The 24,219-nt window shown below is 40.9% G+C and overlaps 1 protein-coding gene, 1 long non-coding RNA gene and 1 other non-coding gene across 6 annotated transcripts in view; 2 read left to right on the top strand and 1 right to left on the bottom strand.

Moving 5' to 3' along the window:
• SNRPB2 (small nuclear ribonucleoprotein polypeptide B2) overlaps positions 1 to 10,049 on the top strand; it is a 10,307-nt gene extending 258 nt beyond the window's left edge. The window contains exons 2-7 of one of the 2 annotated variants that reach the window (XM_008641999.2): positions 60 to 147; positions 1,961 to 2,133; positions 3,817 to 3,957; positions 5,143 to 5,193; positions 8,245 to 8,333; positions 8,850 to 10,049. In XM_008641999.2, coding sequence (XP_008640221.1) covers positions 84 to 147; positions 1,961 to 2,133; positions 3,817 to 3,957; positions 5,143 to 5,193; positions 8,245 to 8,333; positions 8,850 to 9,009 — 678 coding nt within the window. In that variant the 5' untranslated portion in view covers positions 60 to 83 and the 3' untranslated portion in view covers positions 9,010 to 10,049. The remainder of the gene's footprint in view (positions 1 to 59; positions 148 to 1,960; positions 2,134 to 3,816; positions 3,958 to 5,142; positions 5,194 to 8,244; positions 8,334 to 8,849) is intronic. The other variant, XM_017745317.1, reaches the window with a different exon arrangement.
• A 1,407-nt stretch (positions 10,050 to 11,456) lies between these two features.
• On the top strand, positions 11,457 to 20,475 carry LOC103623009. Of its 2 annotated transcripts, XR_001865547.1 has the most exons (4): positions 11,506 to 11,537; positions 11,997 to 12,048; positions 12,713 to 12,823; positions 13,260 to 20,475. It is a non-coding gene; the product is annotated as an uncharacterized LOC103623009 (transcript). The 2 variants fall into 2 exon arrangements; XR_001865549.1 differs by lacking the exons at positions 11,997 to 12,048; positions 12,713 to 12,823 and having other exon boundaries at positions 11,457 to 11,537.
• A 1,568-nt stretch (positions 20,476 to 22,043) lies between these two features.
• LOC108449374 lies at positions 22,044 to 24,134 on the bottom strand. 2 transcript variants are annotated; one of them, XR_001865551.1, is made up of 2 exons: positions 23,977 to 24,134; positions 22,044 to 22,223 (listed from the first exon to the last, which is right to left on the bottom strand). It is a non-coding gene; the product is annotated as an uncharacterized LOC108449374 (long non-coding RNA). The 2 variants fall into 2 exon arrangements; XR_001865550.1 differs by having other exon boundaries at positions 24,026 to 24,134.
• Positions 24,135 to 24,219: the final 85 nt, after the last annotated feature.

Raw genomic sequence — 24,219 nt, 5'->3', positions numbered from 1 at the left:
GCCGGGGGTCGGAGCGCCCCGGCCGCCGCTAATGCCTCCCCTGTGTGCTCTGCCCGCAGGCAGGTTCGCAGGTGCCGCCGAGAATGGACATCAGGCCGAACCACACCATCTACATCAACAACATCAATGACAAGATCAAGAAGGAAGGTACGGGTGGCTGCCGGTTGCCTCTGGAACTGGGAGGTTGTCCAGTGGGGCCTGGTCATGCACTTGCACACGGCACTTGTCTTACAACGGGACTCCCAGGCCTATGAAGTGCCGAGCAGGAGGTGGTCATGAGCCGAGCTCCCGGCTAACGCTTTCTTGTAATGAAACAGTAGCTAAAGCAAACAAATGCACCTCCCACTAGATCAGGTTGCTCAGATCTTCCTACAGCCCAGTCTTGAACACTTTCAGGGATGAGGAGTCCACAACCTCTCTGGGCAACCTGTTCCAGTGCCTCACCACCCTGATAGTAAAGAATATTTTCCCAATATCAGATCTAAGCCTCGTCTCAGTTTGAAGCCGTTTCCCCTTGTCCTGTCACTCCAAGCCCTTCTAAATAGTCCCTTTCCATCTTGTATGCTCCCTTCAGGTATTGGAAGGCCACAGTTAGGTCACCCCTAAGCCTTCTCTTTTCCAGGCTGAACAACCCCAAATCTCTCAGCCTTTCCTCATAGGAGAGGTGTTCCATTCCTCTAATCAACTTGGTGGCCTCCTGGACTTGCACCAACAGGACCATGTCCTTCCTGTGCTGGGCACCCCAGATCTGGATGCAGCACTGCAGGTGGGGTCTCACCTGAGTGGGGCCAAGGGGCAGAATCCCATACCTCATCTGCTGCCCACCCTGCTTTGGATGCAGCCAAGAACAGGGTTGGTTTCTGGGCTGTGAGTACACATGTCCAGCTCATGTCAAGCCCTTTCTCCACCAGCACCCCAAGTCCTTCTCCCCAGTGCTGCTCTCCATCTGTCCATCCCCCAGCCTGGACTGATTGATACTGGGGGTTGCCCTGACCCAGGTGTAGCACCTTGCATTTGGTCTTGTTAAATCTCATAGGACTCCCGTGGGTTAATGGTAGGGTGTGAAATTATCTGTTAAGATTACAAATTACTTTCTACTTAATACAGGTCTTAAAATAATTTTAGGAAAAGTGTTTTGATAGAAAACCTTTTTTTAAATAAAAAAAAAATAGCACACTATGGTTAGTCAGGAGCAGGTGGTGAAAGTGACAGTGGACTGGTATTATCAAGTTATTATCAACAGCAATGAAGAAGAGGCAGCATTCTTACATTGCTAAAATAGTCCAAATGTAAGGTTTGTGTGTTAGAATGATTGCACAGTACAAATTATTTATTTAGCTTAATTTGGATAGGACTAAGGTTTAATTTGGCATGTATTGAGGTGATTGTAAATAATTAAAGCAAATCCATTGCAGCTGTAAGGTGCAGTAGAATCATACAAAAATCACTTGGCTCCAGAATATTCAAAAATACTTTACGTGAGTGAGAAAGTTGATTAAACAGTTACAACAAAAATTTCCAACTTTAATTAGCCTTTAGGTAGTTACTATTTTGCTGCATTCTTGTTTTACGTCATATCTTTACTGCTGCTTGTTTCAGTTTGGATTTTCCGATCAGCCTGAGATGGCTGTCATACATCATACTTGATTGTGTGAGGGTGTGTGTATATATACATACATGAAAATACATTTTTACATACTCTTATGCAATTGTTACTCCCTCAGAATGGTAGAATGGATGACACTACAACTTCTTCACTACCTGAATCCTCGAGATGTGAAACCAAATGTTGCACACCAGCCTACAAAACCTGGACAAATGCAACAGTTTTGACAAACTCATGTACTCACTGTGTGAGCTAAAGTTCATAAAAAACACTGTTCCCAAAGGACAGCAGACTCGGTAGAAGTGGAAATTTGCATGCAACCTGTTATAATCTCTTTTATCCTTTGGTCTCCAGAGCTGAAGAGGTCCCTGTACGCATTATTCTCACAGTTCGGTCATGTTGTCGACATTGTGGCTTTAAAGACCATGAAGATGAGAGGACAGGCATTTGTTATATTTAAAGAACTTGGATCATCTACCAATGCTTTGAGACAGCTACAAGGCTTTCCATTTTATGGGAAACCAATGGTAAGTTATTTTGTTACCTTTGTAAAGAAGAAAAATACCCTGATGGTATGATACAGTGTTTTGGTACTTGCACCTTGGGAATGAACTGTTCTATATAGTTGTTACCAAACGATTATACAGTCATGTCACATCCGGATGAGTATCTGCATTTGTGCGAGGTGGAGGGATGCTGAAGAGATTGCAGTTACAACACACACACACTTTGAACTTAACATTTAGATTTCCTAACTGGGGGCTTTTTGTTTTTCTATGCTGGATTAGAGTTTTTAAGATCTTAAATACTTTCATTTTACTCATTATGTCTTCCATTGAACTAGTTAAATTAATTCTGTAATATTATTGAAATTAGATGTTTTCAGTCAATTTATGTAGAGTAACATTAACTACTCTTAGATTTGTAATGAATAGCTAGAATATGATGCTTCCTTTTTGGGGTAACAGTGAGGAGGGTGAGATCTCCACAGTTTACTTTCCAGATTATTTTTTTTTTAAATGATGGCCAGTTCTTCTTGACTGTAGATCACCAAACCAAGTAACTGCATTTCAGTATAACTTCAGTGAAACAAATACAATGCTGGTTGATAGAACATGATTTAGTAATGTACTTCATAACATGCAGAATAGCACAATTGACCTGCTTTGTTCTTGCCTGCTTGGATAATTAGGTATCTCTTAATTCTGCAACTGTTGGTGATGTGTAACAATACATGCAAATGGCCCACAACTTCACCAATGGATGAGTACATTACTACTGGCTCTTAGCTCATGGCTTTGAGCACTGAAGAGAGCAGTTGTGCTGCTGAGCCATAAGCTATTTGCCTTAGCACCTTCAGATTCTCTAATTAAATCCTTAACACAGAATTTTGCAAGCTCAGTCCTACCATTTATCCTTAAGGAGTTTTGTGCTCAGTAGAATTCAATAAGAAATAAAAAGATTAAGGCTTTATAAGCTTTCAAATGTATTTCCCTCTCTGAACATTGACTGCAGTCTGTATACTCTAAGCACTAAACGAAAGCATTAAAAGAAATCTTAAGCTGCTGTGTAGTTTTGTATTGAGGTAGTCTCTGATAGGAAAAACATTAGGATTGTGTGCATAAACAATAATGTTGTGCACCAGTATAGTTATGCCTGCATCTGCTTAACTTTCTGTTTTGGGGGGCCTTTGTCAAAAGACCAGCAGCATTTATGCAATCTTGTTGAGATTAAGATTGCATTTTCTGTTTAAGAAGTTTGAGTTTTGCTGAGCTCACATTTCTGCAGACATCTGAGAAATCACTGACAAATTTTAACTCCCCTTAAAATGGGATTGAAAACTTACAGTTTTAATAGAAGCTAGATCTAATTTTTTCAAATGTCCTCTGTGTATCTCAAATGTATCTCTGTGTACGTGTTACCTTAACAGATGTTAAAAAGATGTTGTTAGATAAATGGAGTTCTGATTTCAATAAGCTAAAATTAGTAATTTACATGTTAGGGTTTTTTTTTAGACCTCTGTAATTGTGTCAGAATTAACTATGAGAATTGGTTACTCTATAACTGTACCTACACTTTATAACAATGTTTTTAATATAAAAAGTTCCTGCAAAAAAAAAGTGTAAATACACAGTTAATGAAAGTGGTGCAAAATGTTCAGTATTATTAACTGCAGAATATACTCCGTTTTTCTTTTTTCTTTTAAAAAGCGTATTCAGTATGCAAAAACAGACTCTGATATAATCTCTAAAATGCGTGGGACTTTTGCTGATAAGGAAAAAAGGAAGGAAAAGAAGAAAGCCAAAACTCTGGAGCAGTCAGCAAACCAACCAAATAAAAAGGTTATCCAGGTATGCTGGCTCTCTGTTTAGAGGGGAAAAAAATTAAAACCAAACCAAAAAACAAACAAACAAAACAAGCCCCCACAAAAGATATTCTAAATAACTGCTTTATTAGGACTTACTGTTGTCTTTTGTTAATTTTCAATTCCCTAAATTGGGGTCTGTCGATTATCTAGAACTCGAGCATTTGCTAGAAGTTGAAGGAGAGGGGGCTGGTTATGTAGTCCTTGCTGTTCCTTTTTTCTTCCTCCTTTGCCATTACCAGATGAAAATAAAGATGTAGGGCAAAGGTACAACAAACCAAGGTAGAAACTAGCCTCTTTTTAGAAAAGGAAAAAAAAGGAGAGTGTGGTTACCTTTAGCACTGGCTTCAAGTGTTCAACCAGCTTTTCTCTTCAGTGTTTTAATCCCATGTTACCCAATAACGACAGAAGAATGGTAAATGGGAATAAGATAATTCGTTTCCATTAGATATTAGATGGTCGATGTTAGATTAACAGGAGTTGGTCTGGAATTTATCTCCACTAAGGGTTGGCCCACCTGAACTAACAACATTTAGTAGTTTTTGTACTGAAGTATAGCAGAAGACATCAAGGTACCTGACCAGTTCCCCCCAGTTTATATACTGGACAGGATGTTCTGTACTATGGAATATCCCTTCGGCCAGTTCTGGTCAGCTGTCCTGGCTCCCTTCTGGCTTCTTGTGCACCTGCTCGCTAGTAGAGCGTGGGAAACTGCCAAGTCCTTGATTGAAACAAGCGCTACTTAGCAACAACCAAAACATCAGTTTGTTATCAGTGTTACTCTCATACTAAATTCAAAACACACTGTACTAAGAAGAAAATTAATTCTATCCTAGGTGAAACCAGGGTACGTGTCTAGGCCTTCATTTTCAAAACGTCTTCCTCCCTGTCTATTAAATCAAATCCTGTAATGTGGAGAACTACTTGACTCAGCCACAGATTGATCAGATACTAGTGATGTTATTTCTTTTGATTGCCTGGTTTTGGAGCTAAGCAAAATTCACACACTTTGTTCCCTTTGGGAGGTGTCTCATAGGCAGCAAATGTTCCTTGGATTGTAGCTCAAAAAAACCCTTAATATATGTCTTGAGTTGTAGAGAAACGTAGTGATGTGTGCCTGTCTGTTGCTAATGGAACACCTTTGTAAAACTGTTTTGTACTTACTTGCTAGGGAGCAACACAGAATTCAGCCAATGCCCCAGGGACTACACCACAGAATCAGGTAATGCTTTTTTATTTTTATAAGTAAAAGCATGAATGTTTACTCTCTATGAACAATCATTTGTTGCACATGGAAGCTTGAGGATGTATTTTACAGCTTTGTTTTTGTCCTATGAGAGATTTGTCTAATAGCTACGTCACAGTAAACAAAACAAATGTGTCATACATGAAATCCCTATTTGTGCTTGGTCTTTGCATATTAAGTGTTTTAATTAATTAAGTTTGAGTTAGTTATTTTTAAATTGAATGTTACAATTAACCCATCAGCCCAGGTACAAAAATCCAGTTCCATTATCAGTGTTTTCATTTGTTTAAAGTAGTTTATTAATAGAGTTGCACCCTTCCCAGTTAAAATTTTCCCAGTTAAAAATCACAAACTTGCCCCTTCTCAAACTTCAAACCACCTATACACTATAAGAGTTACCTTTCCTGTGTTTACTGTATACTTTTACAAGTGTTTTGAGATGTGTTGGACTTGCATTGATTCCAAGGCCAAAACCCCACCCAGTCTTAATAGCCAGCTGCTATTTTTAGCTACAGAGCCATTACTCTGCAGGCAAGTTCCATGGCAACCTGAATACCTGAGTTTTAATGAAGGTATTGTATTCCCCTTATCTCAACTACTACCACCCCCCCTGACAACGATGAGCCATTGGTGGACGGAGATGATCCATCAAAGGGAAAGCACCAATCGCTTTGGACCGAAGGGGCGGGCTGTGGGCGGAGCAAAAACTATAAAAAGGACGAAGTGGAGAGGTGGGCTCTCTTTTCCTCTCTTGCTCTCACCAGACTAGCTGTGGGAGACATCGGTGCTGGGCATTAAAAGCCTTACCCCTTTTAAGGGGCTTTTAGTAATTTTTTTAAAGTCAGCCCAGCGCTGCAAGTTCTTTTTCTCTATCTGAGGGGTAGTGCTGTCTCAGCCAGAAGATCTCAAATCCCTGCACTCCTGGGGCATACCATCTACTGAGCCATAGGATCCCAAATTTTTATATTTTTCTAATTTCTGTAATTTTTCAATTTTTCTGTTTTCAATAAATTAATCTTTTTAAGAGTTGTCTCATTTCTCACAAAAATGCCTCTTTTACTATATCTGGTTGATAGGAAATGAGAACCTGCAGTTTCTTATTACTTTAGAGAAAACAGCACTATTACCAAATCATACTGGATTCTTAAATTCGGACTGTGTTTAGTATCAGTTGAAGGATTCTTAATTTTTTTCTTTGTTAATAAATTCCCTTTAACTTATTTTTTCTAGTAGCAGATAAGGAGAAGGAAGACAACACAGGATGCCAAAATATCTGCCTAAAAGCTTTATTTCAGGAGTTTGGGGGTTCTCTGCTCACTTTTTCTTTTTTCTCACAAGTGTCCTATTTTTCAAAGGATTGTGTGGAGATAGATGTAGGAACAACTCCCTACACTTCATTCAGCTTGTCTGCTCAGTGACCTTCTAAATGATTCATGTTAGAAGTGAAAGTGGTAAAGAGCCAGGATCTGCAGGAGAGCAAGTACCATAGAAGAGTATCTTTGCCTGTCCTGCATCTTTCTTGAGTACTGTCATTGCATACGTAATCAACAGAGGAAAAGGTCTTGCTCCCTGGATTTTCAGACACAATATGTGTATGTCAGTTTGCATCAAAGCACAACACTGAGTGTTTGGGCATTTCTTTGAACTTCAGAAGTTTATTTTCTAATGGCAGTACCTGGAATATTTCCATCAGTAGAAGGAAATTGTTCTGCTGAGGCTTTAACTTTCTTGGCACTGCTTTGAGGATGTTTGAACCTGAGGTGTCTGGTTTATTTTTACTTGTATAATGTACTCGATGACTTGAAGATTCCAGTATCAGCAAATGACTACTGAGCCTTGTCTGTGGTGGGTGGCTACAAATTTATATTAGCAGGCAAATCTGTTAAAAGACTAAAGCTCTAAACTATTAATTTTCCTGGTTTTTGCTTTCCTCTTTTTTGCCGTTTCTTCTTTGTTTCTGTTTCGTGAGTTCTTTTATTCAGAGTTTGAATTAAAAGGCAGGAGACTGAGAATTCTTGTTTGGACTTAGTTGTTTATTATATCTTATCTATAATACAGCTGCACCAGGTGTGCTTTCAAGTTAACAAGGTGGAAAATGGCCGTGAGTTCTAACTTCCAAGGCTTTTTAAGGTCTAAATTAACCAATTATGAAATAGCAAGTAACTTTGTTTTTATTTATAATTCAATTACTAACTTTTCATGTCCTGCAGTGCGGGACTTTTGACCCAATAGCATAACCCCTAGATGTGTGAAGAAGAAGGAGAAAGGAGAAAGAAAGATCCACACCCAAATTCCTCCATATTGTAACCTATATCCCCTAAACCTAATTTTCTACATCTCTACATATTCCAGCCAGTGATACAAGTTTTAATTACACAGCAACAACCTCAGTGTTATCACACAATTTAGGGAGCTTTTCCCAAGGTTTCGGGTCAAATACAGTGTGCTTCTGAGGATCACTGCTTGTCAGCACTGAAAGGCTGAAATTCTCAGAACCCAGGGTTCCAACACTAAATCTAAAGGGGTTTCTAATTAAGAAATTTGAATTGAGCTCTGTAATAAAACCGTGTGGGTTTTGTGAATTTTGGTTGTCCAGAGATATTCAGTATTTGGGTGGTACTGCAGGTGAACAGGGCTTGGCTTCCCACTGCTTTCCAGAAGGATGTGAGTCTTTCATACATTCTACCACTGCCATACAGGTGTCTTGGACAGCACTGCAGCCACTACTTAGGCACCTGGGTGCGGAGAGTACGGTAGTGTCAGCTCTTGACAAGTTAACTGTGACATCTAAAACAGTATGGTATTGTGATTTTTGTGGAAGTAAGAACCACTCCAAATTAATATATCCATATAAAAGACCCAGGGGGCTCTGTCTGCATATTGATAAAGGTGTGCTGAAGCCCAGATAGAATGTTACGAGCAAAACGAAAGAAATGTGTCTTGGTTCAAATAATCATGCAGGAAGATGCAAAGGAACTGTATGCATCTATGTATAGTCTTCTGAGCTTTGATCTTCTCATGTTGCAGGTGCCTGATAACCCACCAAACTACATCCTTTTCCTTAATAATTTGCCTGAGGAAACAAATGAGATGATGCTGTCCATGTTATTTAATCAGTAAGTTTTGAATAGAAATTATTTCTCCTTTGAATTCTTCCGTAACCTGCATGTGTTTTCTCAGTTGGCAAGCTGACTTTTTAGAAATAATAGTTTCTTCTGAAGGTATTTCAGTTGTTTGTCTTACTGCCAAGGTTACAGATGTCAGTTCTGATGACTTGGTTCAGGAAGTAAATTGGATCTTTTTCATAGCTGGTTTTGATTGTGCAATTTATCTGCTATCAATCTGCACTGGATTTAAGCTGGCGACTGTAATACTAAAGTCTTTAGGACAGCAGGAGCAGTTTTAAAACTAGTTAGATTGCTCCTGTATGTGTACAGGACTGATTAAATTGCTTCCACATGATATTCCTTAATTGAGGCATAGTTCTAAGGATAGAACATGTAAAACCCTTCAGTTTCAATTTTTCGTTAGTAATAACTGTTGCAATAGTAGATGCTTCTGATAAAAAGCTACTGAAGAGAGATGTATTATCAAGCTAATAAGTATGTTTTTACTCTCACTTTATTTTAAAGGTTTCCTGGATTCAAAGAAGTACGCTTAGTGCCAGGGCGCCATGACATTGCATTCGTGGAGTTTGAAAATGAGAATCAAGCAGGGGCTGCTCGAGATGCTCTCCAAGGATTCAAGATCACTCCATCTCATGCCATGAAAATCACTTATGCGAAGAAATAACCATATGCTCCTTTAAAGGAGTTCTGTGGATAGGTGTTGGGTTTTTTTAAACACCAGTAACTCTCATCAGCTAGCATGTTTGCTGTTCTCTGCAGAAAATATAAGACTCGAATAGAATTGCCACAATGACCAGGGCACACGATGTAGGATTTCCACAGATCGCCTGGATAGTAACTTTTTCTGTTGAAATACTAATTTTTATAAAATAAAATATAAATATGCTGTTTTCAAGCCATGTTTTTTCCTCAAGTCTGTCTCATTATTGATTAGGCTTGCAGGGCTTTATTCAGTTTAAGAACTTTTAAGGTTATCCTTATTTCTCAGAAATGAGTGCTAAAAAATAGCTGTCTTTCCAGAGCAAAAAGTATGATCAGGAATGCTAAATGCCAGCCTATTCAGAATAAATACAGCATTCAACCTCATTATCAAGGGGACAGCTGTTTTTCACTTAGGAAATACAGCTTATCATTAGTGGGTTTTTTCCCCAGGTATAGATAGAAATTGATTACAGTTTGGCAGCGGAGTTGTTCAACTTGGTTTTTTCTTGGTGTCTGGCAGTAGAAGCAAGTCCTGAGAGGAAACATAAAAGTTTCTGGGTTTTAGCCAGGCTTTTTCAAAATACCTGTCCTAATGCTTCTTAGGATTAGGGTTTGTTTTACTTTCTTTTTTCTCATTTGTTAAAAACTGTCTAGGTTTTGTGTGAAATGAAGTACACGGGATGCAGTGAAGTAATCAGATACAGTATTGTGAATTGTAACTGTTCTAAATATTTTGGAATAAGTTACTTTAAAAAGTTGTAGTTTTTAGTATCTGCAACATAACCCACCTTTTTTTGCACAAGAGCTGGAAAATTGAAAGTTCACCTGCTCCCAGAGCAGATTGCAACATGATGCGTCTTTCACAGTCATCTCAATTACTGTCCTATCTCCATTTATGTATTTTTTCATTCTTTTTGGTGATTTTGTGTATGTGTGATTTCACAAGTATTCTAATACTTGCAAATTAAAATTGTTTCAATGTGCCTGTAAGAGCAAAAATGACAGTCGCTCCATCATGAACCTTTTATTTTTCTTCCTGCGGTCATAATTTCATAGGTAATAATTATGCTGTCATTGCATCCCACTAGTTTGTGTGCACATGACTACCATTGCTCTTCACCTTTTTTCATTTAAAGGGTTTGGACCCGTCTGTGAAGGAAGTTGGACACAACATACAGGAGGTTGGAGGAAGGAGTAATCGGCAGGAAGGCTAGAATGTGGTGAAGTCAGCTGTGATGGGAAGGTGATGCTAGAAGTTGCATGATGCACTTTCTTTGAAAGAGTGGAGGATTTTTGATGACAGCTGACAATTTCTGTGGTTCTGTTTGGGAACTGAAAGCTGGTACAGCAAGCAGCTCTTCAGGCCTCCTCATGAATTGGGAAACACTGGTTGACAGGAGTGCAATGTGGGAATTTCCACATTTGCCCTTGGTTATTTCCACATGCTGATCCAGACCCAGCCTGCTGTAGCCTGACAGCTGTGCTGTGAATTGCTGTGGTGTGTGTCCCTTTTGTTCATGTGCCTGCATCTATTTTAATTAAAATACTCCCTACAAGTCTAATGTATGCTAGGACAAGATTTGTGGGATTTAAATGAATTCTAGGTATCGTCTCCAGGGTGTAAAGAGGACCTTTTAAGTCAGCCCGTGGCACTGTTTAGTGTCTTGGACCTGCAAACCCTCAGTCGAGGTCAGCTAGGTAAAGAAAAGGGAAATGATTGCTGTCCTGGCATGACCTCTGTGTTTTGCTCTGACTGCCTCTCCCTGTGGAAGGGATCTTGCCTGTACAAGTACACAGTGCTTGAATTCTTAGATTTCAAGTTCTAATTGCTGACTTGCAAAGCCTTTTTCCTGCCTTGCAGCTCCCTAATTGTTTGTTTACATTGCATCCATCTGCTATCGTCCCAGTAGGTCCTTTCTGTAGACAGGAACAGGGGAATCTCTGCCACTGAGGGTTTTTGGTCCAGGGCAGATTGTGCTTGCCAGTGAGCATTTGGGAAAATTAAGGACAGGAGGATTAAGAAGGATGTAATATCATTTGCTTCCTACCAGGGTCTGACTTAATTTTCATTCTCAGACTTTGCCTGAAGCACGATTAAGGCTATGGACAACTCTAGGAGGGCTTAGCATGTTTAAATAATACAGTTGCTGATTGAAATGTTAATACAGAATGGCTTTGGGAGGGGATTCAGCTTCATAAGTCAGCCCTGAGGTTTTCCCCCTGCCTACGGCTCTTCTGGTGGGATGGAATGTCACCACAGACCCTTCCTATTAGCTCGGTGTGTTTGTCCGGGTGTCTGCCTCTTCCATAAAAGATGGGGATTGCTGGACCTCGCCCACACTCAGTAAGTGCTGCAGCAAAGAAAAATGACACAAAGTGTTTATTTGATGATTTTACTTTTGTGTCTCAGATTAATGTGTCCTCTTGCAACTGGAATTTTTATGGAGAAGCTTATCAGCAAGAAGCTGTGTGCTGCTGATGACTGTGTCTGTAAGTAAATTTGTTTTAACTTTGAGGACAAAACAGTCTCAAAAATAATGGTGGAGGTGCAGGGAAAACTACTTTGCTTATTTAGCTCTGTCATATATTTGTCTTTTCAAGTGGCTGTGTAGAATGTCACATGCAGTTTTACTGAAAAATGGGACACAGCCCTCGTCTGCACCGCAGCCACAGCCGAGGGTTTTGTAAAGGGACATTTTTCACTTAACTGAAAATTGTAGAGAGGGATTATAACTTTTCACTGATGAAATGGCATCTTAAGCTGTTATTTTGCTTACTGGAGAATAGAAAAATGCACAGAACAAATTCTTGAAGACTTTTACTGTTTCAAGATAACCTACTTTTATATGTATACATACAAGGTCATGTGTATTTATATTTCTGTAAAAGTATGTATGCATTAAATTCATCCACCTCATTCTTCTGTTGCCTTTTTTTTTTCCCTCCCAGACACCATTTCCCTTGCCAGAGCAGAAGAGGATTATATTGCTTCAGACTGCAGGTTCATTAATATTAAGAAGGGACAGTTGATTTATGTTTATTCAAAACTAATGAATGAAAAAGACTCTGGAGAATTCTGGGCTGCAAGTATAAGAGTTGATTCTTGTGTATATGAACAAACTGGAAGTAGATTAACGCACTACTGTCAAGACATGGATGCAAATGCTGAGCTCTTGTGGGGCTTAAAGCAGCAACTTAGTTTTAAAAGTGAATGTTTAAACTGGTTGAGGAGACTTGAAGGGCTTTAATATTTTTCTTTTTTAAAATGAAATATCTTCAATAGCTATATGGTAATTATGAACTGAACCTTTACAGAAGGGCTCAACAGTTAATTTCTGTGGCTGTTTATGAAAATGGTGGAGGAGAAAGCTTTTATCTCAGGGGCCATTAAAGTCTTAAATTTAAGGGAAGCAAAGATAAAGATCAGCTGTGTTTACAAAAAACATCCAGATAAACTATAAGCAGTATTCATTTACTCAAAAAATGTATGCCTAGATCAGAACTTCTGTCAATGCTTAGTTTCATGTACCAGCTGATTAGAACCTAGGAAATGGAAAACCAGACTAAGAACACTACTGGTAACTCCTTTTGACTAAGTGATAAACCAGCTCAAACCAGATGAGGAGTGTTTTAAGGTATCTAATTATACATCTCCTTGCTTGAAGGTTTATGGAGAACAGTATGAAGACCATATGGGGACAGTTGGTTATTTCCCTAGCAGTTTGGTCTCAGAACAACATGTCTATCAAGAAGCAAGTAAGACCACTCCTACAAGGGTAAGAAATTGACAAAAGCCCAGATGGCTGTGGAAACCATGTTTTTACTAGAAAATGGACATATCGTGAACCAGCCATAAAATAGAAAACCCAGAGCATGTAAGACAGAAGGATCTGAGCACGTACACAGGGGAAGAATCCATAGGGAGGTTGTGAGAAAGGAACAAGCAACAAAGCATAATCCTGAGAAAAGGGAAGAAAAGGGAAAGAAAATGCAAACTGAAGGACAGTTGTGACATACACAACAGATGATGTGACACACATACAAGAGCCAATCATAAAGCATAAAGTAGCGTGTGAAAATAGGCCTTAACCTATATGCACAATCATGTCTAGGGAAAGCAAGAATTGTATATTAGGGACAGTAGTTAATCAATAAAATGGCTTCTGCTTGATTCACACTGAATCATGTAGAGTCCATTGTTTCTCTCCGCAGATGGTGACCCCGAATGTGATACTTCAAAAAGAAGTGGAGGAGACACCTGGACAGAGAAGACCGGCTGGAGATTCTGGCGCAGCTGGGCTGTGAGCCAGGGGAGCAAGGGAGCTCTGGGATTTATCAAGAGACGTTGCAATGGGATACCCTTGAGGTAAACAGCCGGTGCAGCTATGGGGCAGAAGGTTTCTGCAGAAGAAGGGGCCATAGTCAGGTTACTGTTAAAAATACTCTCTATGAGAAATATGAGGAGTCCACATTGAGACGATTGTTGCTATGGTGCCAACAAAACGGCTATGCACCGGAGCCAAATACAGCTTTTAATCTAGAAACTTGGAAGGGAGTAGGTGACCGCCTGTGGGACGCTGTTAGCAACGGGGATAAGGAAACCCGTTCTTTGGCTACAGTGTGGAAATTAGTTTATGTGACCTTGCAAGATACAAAAGCAGAGCGGGCAGCTGCTTTCATATGAGGCCACACAGGGCATTTGCGGCAGCCCCGATAGCACGCCCTGTTATCACGGCTTTTGAACCTCCCTTACCGTATCCAAGTGTCCCTGAGGAGGTACCTGCTGTGCCTACAGCCTCAACACAATCTTAGCCACCTCCGGCGGCACCTGTGGAAGTTGACACTGAGTATCTGCCTCTGCCACCTATCCCTCCGGGGGGAGACTTTTCTTTTCCACCTCCGCCACCTTGTGCTGTTCCCGCACCACCACTGCCTGCAGCAGACTGGGGTCTCGAGATACTCTGGAAGATAGAAGAGCAGGAGCGTGCACGGCCGACAGCAATTACGGAACAGCAATTACGAGAACAACAGAACGCGGAGTGGGAGAGACCATATGGGAAAATGACATAAGAAACATCAGACAGGAGGAAAGACTTAAGCAAGTAACTCAGGGTTTGGGGGGAGAGTCAGACTGGGATTGTTTGCAGCAGATTCGATGTAAGGAAATGGAAACAGAAGAGTTACAGGAGAGAGAGGGAAAACAGAGAGAGGGTGGTGGATCAGGGTCAAGTGATGGGTCAGGGCCAAGCTATTTTGAGAAATGCTGGAAAGGAGTTATACAGCATGCCATAATAGAGGGAGAATTTATTCCTGGGGCTTTTCCAGTAGTGTTGGGAGGCAGAGATCCTGGCAGGGGCCAGAAACCTAACCACTGGACACCTTTTGTTTGGGAGGTGATTAAAGAAGCTAGAAAATCAGTTTGTGATTGTGGGTTGCAAAATCCTTTCACACAGTCATTTATTGATAACATCTTTGGGTCCAATATTCTTTGCCCTTATGATTGTCAACAATTAATGCAATTATTAATTACAGGGATGCCATATATATTGTGGAAGTCTAAGTGGACTGATTTATGTCAACAAGCTGCTGTAGCTAACTTATACAGGGATGATGGTGATCCTTTGAAATATGCATCTGTAGAAATGCTAACAGGAACGGGCACGTTTATTGATGCTCAAGTACAGAGCCGAATGAATGTACAGATTTTACGTCAGTCAGCCCATGCAGCTTGAGAGGCTCTGAGGCAAATGCCTGAGGATGGCAAAATAGTGCTACCTTTTACTAAAGTAGCACAAGGACCAACCAAAACATACATGTCCTTTTTGGATAGATTGTGAGAAAGTATTCAAAAGTCCGGCATTCCCGAAGCAGCAAGGGATTCTGTACTTATGTCTCTAGCAGTTCAAAATGCTAATTCGGCATGCAGAAGAATTCTGATGGCACTCCCTTGCACTGCTTCAATAGTAGATATGATGGAGGTGTGTGAAAAAGTCGGGACGCCAGCAGAAAATGCTATTTTAATGGCTGAAGCATTTGCCGTGACTGTAAAGCTGCTTGTAAAACAAGGTCAGGGAGATAAAAGACCGCATTGTTTTAAATGTGGGAAACAAGGACTATTCCTAAAAAGAGTGGCAAGTGGCATTTGTTACATGATTTAAGGGAAGTAAATAAGGTAATGGAAGACACGGGAGTACTTCAGCCAGGATTACCGTCCCCCAGTATGATTCCAAAACATTGGGAAATACTGATAATTGATTTAAAAGATTGTTTTTTCACCATTCCATTGCATCCAGAAGATTGTGAAAATTTTGCTTTTTCTGTTCCCTCTGTTAACAAGCAAGAACCCTACAAGAGATATGAATGGACCGTTTTGCCACAAAGTATGAAAAATTCCCCTACTATGTGCCAATTTTTTGTGGCCTGGGCATTGACACCATTCAGGCAACAGCATCCAGAATTAATTGTTTATCATTATATGGATGATCTTTTGATTGCAGGTTTTTTTTTTGGACAGAGAACAAATTATTATAGAATTAGAACAATAGTTGAAAATGAAAGGATTGGTTATTGCACCAGAAAAAAATACAACAGATGCCACCATGGAAATATTTGGGTTCAATAATAGATCAAAGCACAGTGAGGCTACAGAAAATCGAGTTAAACCCTACTATTAAAATCCTTAACTATTTTTTAATAGTAGGTGATATTAATTGGGTGTGGACAATATGTCGTATCACCAATTCAGATTTACAAACTCTGTTACATGTATTGTCAGGAGGAGGGGGTGTTAATGCTCCTCAAAACTTAACTGAAGCAGCACAAAAGGCTCTTGAAAATATTGGGAAAAAAATTGTACAAGGCTATACGTCCCACTGGATCCAGATTTGAATATTGCAGTAGCTATATTTAGCCAAAAATATGTGTTTGCAGTTATTTTCAATGGGCCCAACAGACAGATCTGTTGTGTATATTGGAATGGATCTTTTTGCCAGCACAACCAAAGAAAACTATAATGACACCTGTGGAATTATTAGCTCATATTATAATGAAAAGCCAAAACTGGGTAATAGAAATATCTGGTTTAGAGCCTGCAGAAATTATTGTGCCAACAACTAGAGTATATTTAAATTGGATGCTAAGACATAGCAGAGACTTGCAAATTGCTACTTTGGAGTTTACAGTGTTTATAAACTCAGTGTTTATACGCCAGGACATAAAATGCTCACATTTGTAACAAATACTGAGATAATTTCAAAATCCCTTTGTTCTTCTAAGCCGGTTCATAGAATAACGATTTTCACTGATGCCAGTGTCAAAACTGGGAAGGCTACTTACGTTTGGAGAGAGAAAGGTCAGTGGAAACAGGAAGTTTTACATGAAACAAACAGCCACTCTACTCAGTACTTAGAGTTATTGGCAGTAGCAGTAGTATTTGAAAAATGGAATGATCAGCCAATTAATGTTGTATGTGATTCACTTTATTGGTAGGAGTAACTTGTCGCTTAGAACGTGCATTGTTAAAGGAATTGAATAACCATGACCTATATTTGCTTTTTCACTGCTTGCTTTTTCACCACTTGCTTTTTGCTTTATCAAAAAGACACTGTGTTTATTTTGTTACTCATATTCGTAGTTTTTCTAAGTTAGTGTAGCCTAGCCGAAGGCAATGCATGAGCAGATTATTTAGTTTCTCCTGCCTGGGCTGCTCCTGCAGGAAATAAATTTCAAGAAGCAGCGCAGTTGCATCAATTTTTTCATCAATCAGCAAAGGTCCTGCACCAGCAATTTCACATTTCCTGGACTGATACACAAGCTATTGTGGCGTCTTGCAGTGATTGTCAACAACTTCATCAGCCATTGGGGACAGCAGTTAATCCGAGAGGACTTGGAGCCTTGAAATTATGGCAAATGGATGTAACGCATTTTCCAGAGCTTGGCTGATTTAAATTTATTCATGTGTCTGTTGACTGTTTTTCTTTTGCAGTATGGGCCACTATACAAACAGGAGAAACCACGAAACATGTTCTAAAACATTTACGCACAGTTATTGCTGCCCTTGGGATTCCACATACCTTGAAAACTGATAACGGCCTGGGTTATACTGGTCATAATTTTGCCACCTTTTGCAATTTATGGGGTATTGTTCCTATCACTGGGACTCCACATTCTCCCACAGGGCAAGCTATCGTGGAATGCACCCATCATACCCCGAAGCAATTGCTTCACAAACAAAAAGGGGGAGAATTGTCCCTTTCGCCTCAAGCCCGCTTGGAAAAAGCTGTCTATGTAATGAATTATCTACATATCCCAGGTGATAGTCTTGTTCCTCCTGCGGTAAAACATGGGCCAGGACTAAAAGGGGACTTAAATGAAACTCCACACGATAGTGGGAAAGTATGGGTAAAAAATGGGGCTACAGGGCAATGGGAAGGACCAATGCAATTACTAACTTGGGGAAGGGAGTATGCATGTGTTTCCACAGACACGGGATTATACTGGGTGCCTGCGAAGTGGGTGAAACCATGGCTGGAGAAAGACAGCAACCCCAACCTGTGTGCTGATGCTGAAAATTGAGGTCTCATGTCAGCTACACCTCAAATGTCCTGATTCAGACTGTGGAAATTTTAAACCGTGGGTATTGCGTGTATGCTTAACTTGTGATGCAAGATGGTATTGCAGTAGTATTAATCTTGTTACGAAAAATTGTAAAGAAATACATACTGCAGAGGAACGTAAAGTAGGAGTAGAACAAGTTTTGTGTTGGAACAAGATTCCTGTGCCAAAAGAGGCTAAAGATTGGTGGGTACCTGAAAATGACTGGTCATGGTTTTTAACGCATTGGAAGGAGAGAATGCAGGAAAAATGGGGCCCAGTGGGAAAATTTCAGTCATCACATTTTTACTGTTAACCCTTATGACAGCAGTCAAAGCACATGATATTCTGGAAGTAGTGCCGTGACACAATGTGTCAGTTATTTTTGCTGTTACTAAGCAGGGTTCCTTTTGTCTGTCTATGGCTATGCCAGCTGATCCATTCGTACTTGCTTGATAGGCATACCTGACTTTAACCCTGAACGATTTAAGGGCTATATAAATAGACCAATTCCTGCTACTTGTAATGCTACAATGCTTAATGCTACATTATCAGCTCACAAGCAGCAGGAGCCATGGCTAATTGTACTAAAGACTTGCTTTTGGCACTTAATGCAACTTCAATAGAGCCCCAAGAACTTACAGTGTTAGTCTCAATGGGAAAGAACTGCAGTTGTGTTGAATTTGGTAATGTTTACGGTGTTCTGGCGTGTCTTAATAGAACCAGACAGCAAAACCTGGAAATAAATTATGGCTATTTCCAAAACATCTCACCCAAAGCACCAGAATACCATCAATGTGTTCCAAATCAAACTCAGAAAATAGGGTACCAGCAGAATGAGTATTTGTTTTGCCCACACCAATTTGTGCATGAAGTAAACAATCCATCTGCTGCTCTTTGGAATAATGATACAGCTAAACGGCTACCACCTGGCATATTTTTAATTTGTGGGGATCAAGCATGGCGAGAGATACAGTCACGAGTGATAGGGGGACCATGTTTTTTGGGAAAACTTATTTTGTTTAAGCCTTCCAAGATAGACCTACTAAATCACACTGTATGGAACTTTACAAAGAACCACAACAATCACAACAAAGTGTGTCTCAGTTAGGTCCTGAATGTAATGAAAAGATTCAGTTTTGGTCAACACCATCACGAGTTATTACTTCCTTATTAACACCAGGTGTCGCTGCAGCCAGAGCCTTATGTAACTTTAAAAAGCTGGCTTGCTGGATGGCCAGACAATTAAACATCGCATTGAATATTATCACTGACATGTTAGTTGATGCAGATAGTGTAAGGCATGCATTATTACAGAATAGGGCTGCTATTGATTTTTTGCTGCTAGTGCAAGGACATGGTTGTGAGGACTTTGAGGGAATGTGTTGTATGAATTTATCTGATCATTCTGTATCCATCCATAGAAGGCTTAAGGAAACACAGGAAAACATGAAAAAGATCATGACAGGACATGGACTAGACAGGTGGTTGGAAGGATTTGGCTTACTAGGTGGTTGAAAGATATTATCAAACAATTGGGGGCATGTTTATTTGTTTATTGATTGTTTTGCCATGTTTAATCACTTGTATTTCTAGAATGGTGCAGAAATCAATGCATAGCATATGGCTGGTTCAAGGAAAGAAAGGGGGAAATGCGGAAACCATGTTTTTACTAGAACAGCCATAAAACAGAAAACCCAGAGCATGTAAGACAGAAGGACTTGAGCACATACACAGGGGAAGAGTCCATAGGGAGGTTGTGAGAAAGGAACAAGCAGCGTTGGGGAGGATGTGAACAAAGAACAAGCAATGAAGCATAATCCTGAGAAAAAGGAAGAAAAGGATAAGAACATGCAAACTGAAGGACAGTTGTGACATACACAACAGATGATGTGACACACATACAAGAGCCCATCATAAAACATAAAGTAGCGTGTGAAAATAGGCCTTAACCAATAATAAATATACATGATCGTGTCTAGAGAAAGCAAGAATTGTATATTAGGGACAGTAGTTAATCAATAAAATGGCTTCTGCTTGATTCACATTGAATCATGTAGAGTCCATTGTTTCTCTCCGCAGGTGGCTATTATGGCTGGTGAAGGGGTCAGTGGCTCTGACCCAGGAAGGGGTGACCAGTCCGGAAAGACGGTCCCGAAAGGAATCGCCTTCCCGAGGCCCGGTGTCTTCCCTCAGCTGCTAGCTAGGAGAGCCCATGCAGAGACTGTCACCTCTTTACTGATTGTCAGCTCATGATTTCAGCTCAGCTCTGCAGGGCAGCCTCCAGGCCAAGCCAGACCAGAGAGAGATGAGGGGCTCGAGTAGCTGGTTCCGCACAAAGGTAGCTTTATTGGTCCGTACTCCAGCGAAGGAGAGCTAGGGGCAAGCATCTGTATCTCGCAGGGGCAGAGGGCTTGCTTTTATAGGGATACAGGGGATGGGTGCCAGGGGGTAAAGGCCAATGGGTTACAAGGGATCTGCATAGGGTCTCCTAGAGGATTCTGGGTCTGACTTTTCTCGCCATGACTACAGAAGTGGTTGTCTTTCCAGGGAGTCCTGCTGGGTGATTATGCAATCTTCTTATCTCAGCAGACATCCCTCCAGGGCAGGGGCTGGGCATACCCCACAGGTGGCTACATAATTATACTTGGCTATGTAATGCTAATTTGCTGTAAAAATAAATCATTATTGTTGCAGTCGATTGTAGCATATCAGAGATGCTTAGGAATCCAATCTTTGGGCCTTTATACAGGCAAATAACCTCAATAAAATCCCTAACATAACCTCTGACACAGCAGACATTGTAAATATTGCAATAAAGGCTTGATCCTTTTGATTTGAATAGTATTCCTTTAAGGTCACATAAGTTCTACCCAAAGCTTTCTTTTTTAGATATTGCAGCCTGGATACTGTGCCATAAACTTCAGTAATGTTACTTCAGTAACTAGTGCACCTTCTATTAATTGTATATATAGATGGACACTGTCATACAGAACTTGTGATTACTATGAGACCATACTTGCTTTCCCATTACAAAGCTAATGGTGTGTCAAAAAACTGAGTTTAAAGGGTTTTGGAAACACATTAGTATTCTGTGAGTAAGCAGGCTGCATTTCTGAAAGGATGATTGTCCCTGATAATGCACAGTAGTGCATTTTACTCAAAAAAAATTGTATTTTTACAAAATATCTGAAACACTTCACAGAGGAGTAGAAGAGGAGGATCCTTTCTCAGAGGCCAGTATGGTTTGGCTTACAACTAATAGTTATGGGTTGCTTATTAAGTGTTATTGAGTGTTAGGTTTAAAGTACTTGCCTTCATCCATCCTCAATATTTTTAGCTATAGGTTGTTTTGCAGCATATGGCAAAATACAATTAGTGTGTCAATCTTGAAATCATATCTGGTGTCTACAATCCTAGGTCCAGATTATTGCATGGGTTTCATTAACACAGAGGAAATAATTGAAAGGAAGAACTTTGTGTCATGTTAATGGTTGCAAGGATTTGCAGCAGACAAGCTTTATTTGGGCAACGCATCTTGGTTAAGTGATTGCTTTTCTTGACATTGCATTAGGTTATTCTGAATTTGGCCCAGGAGCATTGCAGCAATTAGTTAGCCAAAGAGCATGAAAGAACTACTACAATATGCATTCAAGCTCTTTTCTCAGTAATATGACAGCCAGTCTGCTGCATGACAAACTGAACTGGAAGCAGAGGTAGGCTAAAGGGATGTCTCAGCCTGAAGACTGACTTGGGGGACATTGCCAGGCTGCAATGCTGAGCTTTTATTGGGAAGTCAGTGACACATTATGTAAAAACAGTGACACAGACTTCCAGTCCTTTTACCCTTCCTTCACCTTCTTGCTATGCAGGAACACTGCAATGAAAACAAAGGGTGATACAGAGACGTCTACTGATCTCAGCTTATTTTGCAAATGTGACTTTAAGGATAAGACTCTTCATTCACATTTAACATAGTCTATAGCACATCTTGACCCATCTGTGTGTGGGTGTGCTGCCTGCTTCAGAAATATCCCTTAAAGGAGCTGTTTCATATAGAGCTAGTGTTGCACCACCAGCCTTCCACCACCAGCCTTCCACCTTCAAATCAAAATCCAGTCTCTTGCCCAAAGCTCTGTAACCTTCTGCCAAACCACTGGCAAGGTTTTTGCCTTGTTTTCACAGCCTTGCACCTGCAAAGCCCAATATTGATGTAAGATGGCCTCTCTTTGGAAGGGATTGCCATTTAAATCAGGAGATCTGATGATGCCCAAAGCTGAACAATGAATCAGCATGGAGGACAAACAGCATTGTGTGAAGGAATGTCCGATAGGGAACTCAATGGGGAAAAGCACCTGTTGCACTGGAGAGAAGCCTGAAAGAGAGCAGTAACGTGGGGTCCTCTGTGTTTTCAACACTCCTTTTATTTCAGGGGTTTTTTCCTCCCAAAAAGGTAACTTTCACTGTTGGAATGATCTGCATTCTGGTCATCATTTGAAGGTTGCCTTGGAGGTTGCCTGTTCTGCTTCTGGTGCCACAGGTCAGGACGAACGCATCTTGCAGGTAGCCATCGTACCCCAGTATCTGTGGAAACGCAAGCATACCCATGACCTCAAGCAATGAGCTCATGAGGGACTTCCCACTTCTTAGTGAGGAGGTCCTGTACCCAGACTTTCACTCGAGGCAGGTGCGTCTCGCCTGCAGACTGCAATGAAAGAAAATTATTCAAAATAACAGGATTGTTTGAATCTGGTGGCACTGTAAGGTGATTAATTGTATATAACACTTTTTCTAGTCTGTGGGGTTTATCCATGCATTCCCCCTTTTGTTTCTCCAGAACACGCTTCAAAGTACCATGAGTGTCCTGGGTTGCAGTGTATTCTATTACCATCCTCATGAGCTGTTGAAATCAGGTGGGGCAGTGTTTCCTTGCCTCCTCCCCCCAGACTATCTTTCTGTTAATGGCCCATCATTGTCCAGCCGCATGTCTCAGAGATAACTCCCTCTGGACTATCTTCTGTTAATGAGCCTAATCAACACTTGGCCTCATGACTCATTACCCCATTGTGAGATGCTCCACCCAGGGGGAGGAACCAAGCATCCCATTGTGGATATAATCTGAGACTGAGCACCAGAGGCAACCCTTCCCACTGGATTTCCAGAGGACAGGAGCTACATAGCCACCGCTGGACCTTCTGAGGAGGAGCAGACCCTTTTTCTACAGGATCGCCACTTCGGGAGGACTGCAGCCACCATTCTACCAGACTGCTACCACCACCCTGACTAACAACTCGCCTGTTCTCCTTGTTTCTCTTCCTTTGTTTAAGCTGTTTCTGCATGCTCTCAACCTTAGGTCTCTTTTTTGATCCACCAGAATTTAATTGAAGAGGTCTTAGAACTGCTGCTAAAGCAGATTTATGCTCTCCAGATCCCACCTTAGCACAGGCATCAACCATTTGTGTTATTATATATATTGTTATATATAACTATGTGGGTTCTCCAGGCAAAGCATCTATGATCCTTCTACACTTATCATTAGCATTATCTGTTGCTAGCTGTCTGCACAACAGCTGCCTCATGGTCTCATCTTCAACCTGCTTTTCCAAGGCTACAGCAATCTTTTCCAAAAAAGATAAAAAGTTCTCTTTCTGCCCCTGAGATATTTTTACATATCGTCATAGGAGCAGCTGTATCTAAGCTCTTTATAAGAACTGCCATGCCAACCTTTTGAATCTGTTCCAGGATTTGAGGATGCCAGGTAGCCTGAACATCAGGGTCCCAATAGTTATTGAGTCCCATAAAAGCATCCACAGGAACTAGACGCCTGGGATCAGTTTGAAGCAATTCCATATTCCCAGCTACAGCCTTCTCAGCCATCTTTCTCCAATTGGCTTCAAAAACTGAATCTTGTACAGGTTGAAATAACGTCTGACCTAAATGCTTAATATCATATGGAGGAGAGCATATCAGTATTCAATACTCTAAGAATCTGCATGACCTCAGGAGAACTTAATCCATACTGAACAACCTTAGTTTGCAAGTCCTGAATCACTTTCTAAGCAAAACACTCATGTTTGTCAGTCCGACCAGAGTTAGGCAGAGCTTTCTGCACCGGAAAAGCCCGGACAATTCCATCTGTATCATCACTACATTGCTGTATTGTTACATCGCTTTGATCTGCCTGCACACTACTCTGGGACAAGGTAGCAGGTCGCTCAGATGCCTTTTGCCCGCCAGGCATCCCAGTTCTTTCTAGCAACTCCCGGTGTCCCTCCTGCAATGCAGCCCTTTTAACCTGTTCCCAGAACCGTTGCGGATCTCTAGGATGGACAGTTACTTTACAGTCTGGACAATTGCGGACTTGGCGCGTTGAACGCTGCTTGCACCTGAGCGCCGCCCCGGAGTCCTGCCGCAGAGCAGGCGTTTCCATGGTAACGCTCCTTGCATCATTCTCCAAGGGTGTGCTGGATGATCTCCCAGGAGACTGGCGTACCACCTCTGAGCCAGCGGGCGGAGTGGTGACGTCAGCGGCTAGGGCTGCAGAGGGCGGAGCAGCGGAGGCTGGAACAGCGGCTAAGGC

Source organism: Corvus brachyrhynchos, unplaced genomic scaffold, assembly GCF_000691975.1.
Source record: "Corvus brachyrhynchos isolate BGI_N302 unplaced genomic scaffold, ASM69197v1 scaffold69, whole genome shotgun sequence".
Lineage (NCBI taxonomy): Eukaryota > Metazoa > Chordata > Aves > Passeriformes > Corvidae > Corvus > Corvus brachyrhynchos.
Note: the sequence above shows the minus strand (reverse complement) of the source record. Positions and strands in the feature narration are given on the sequence as shown.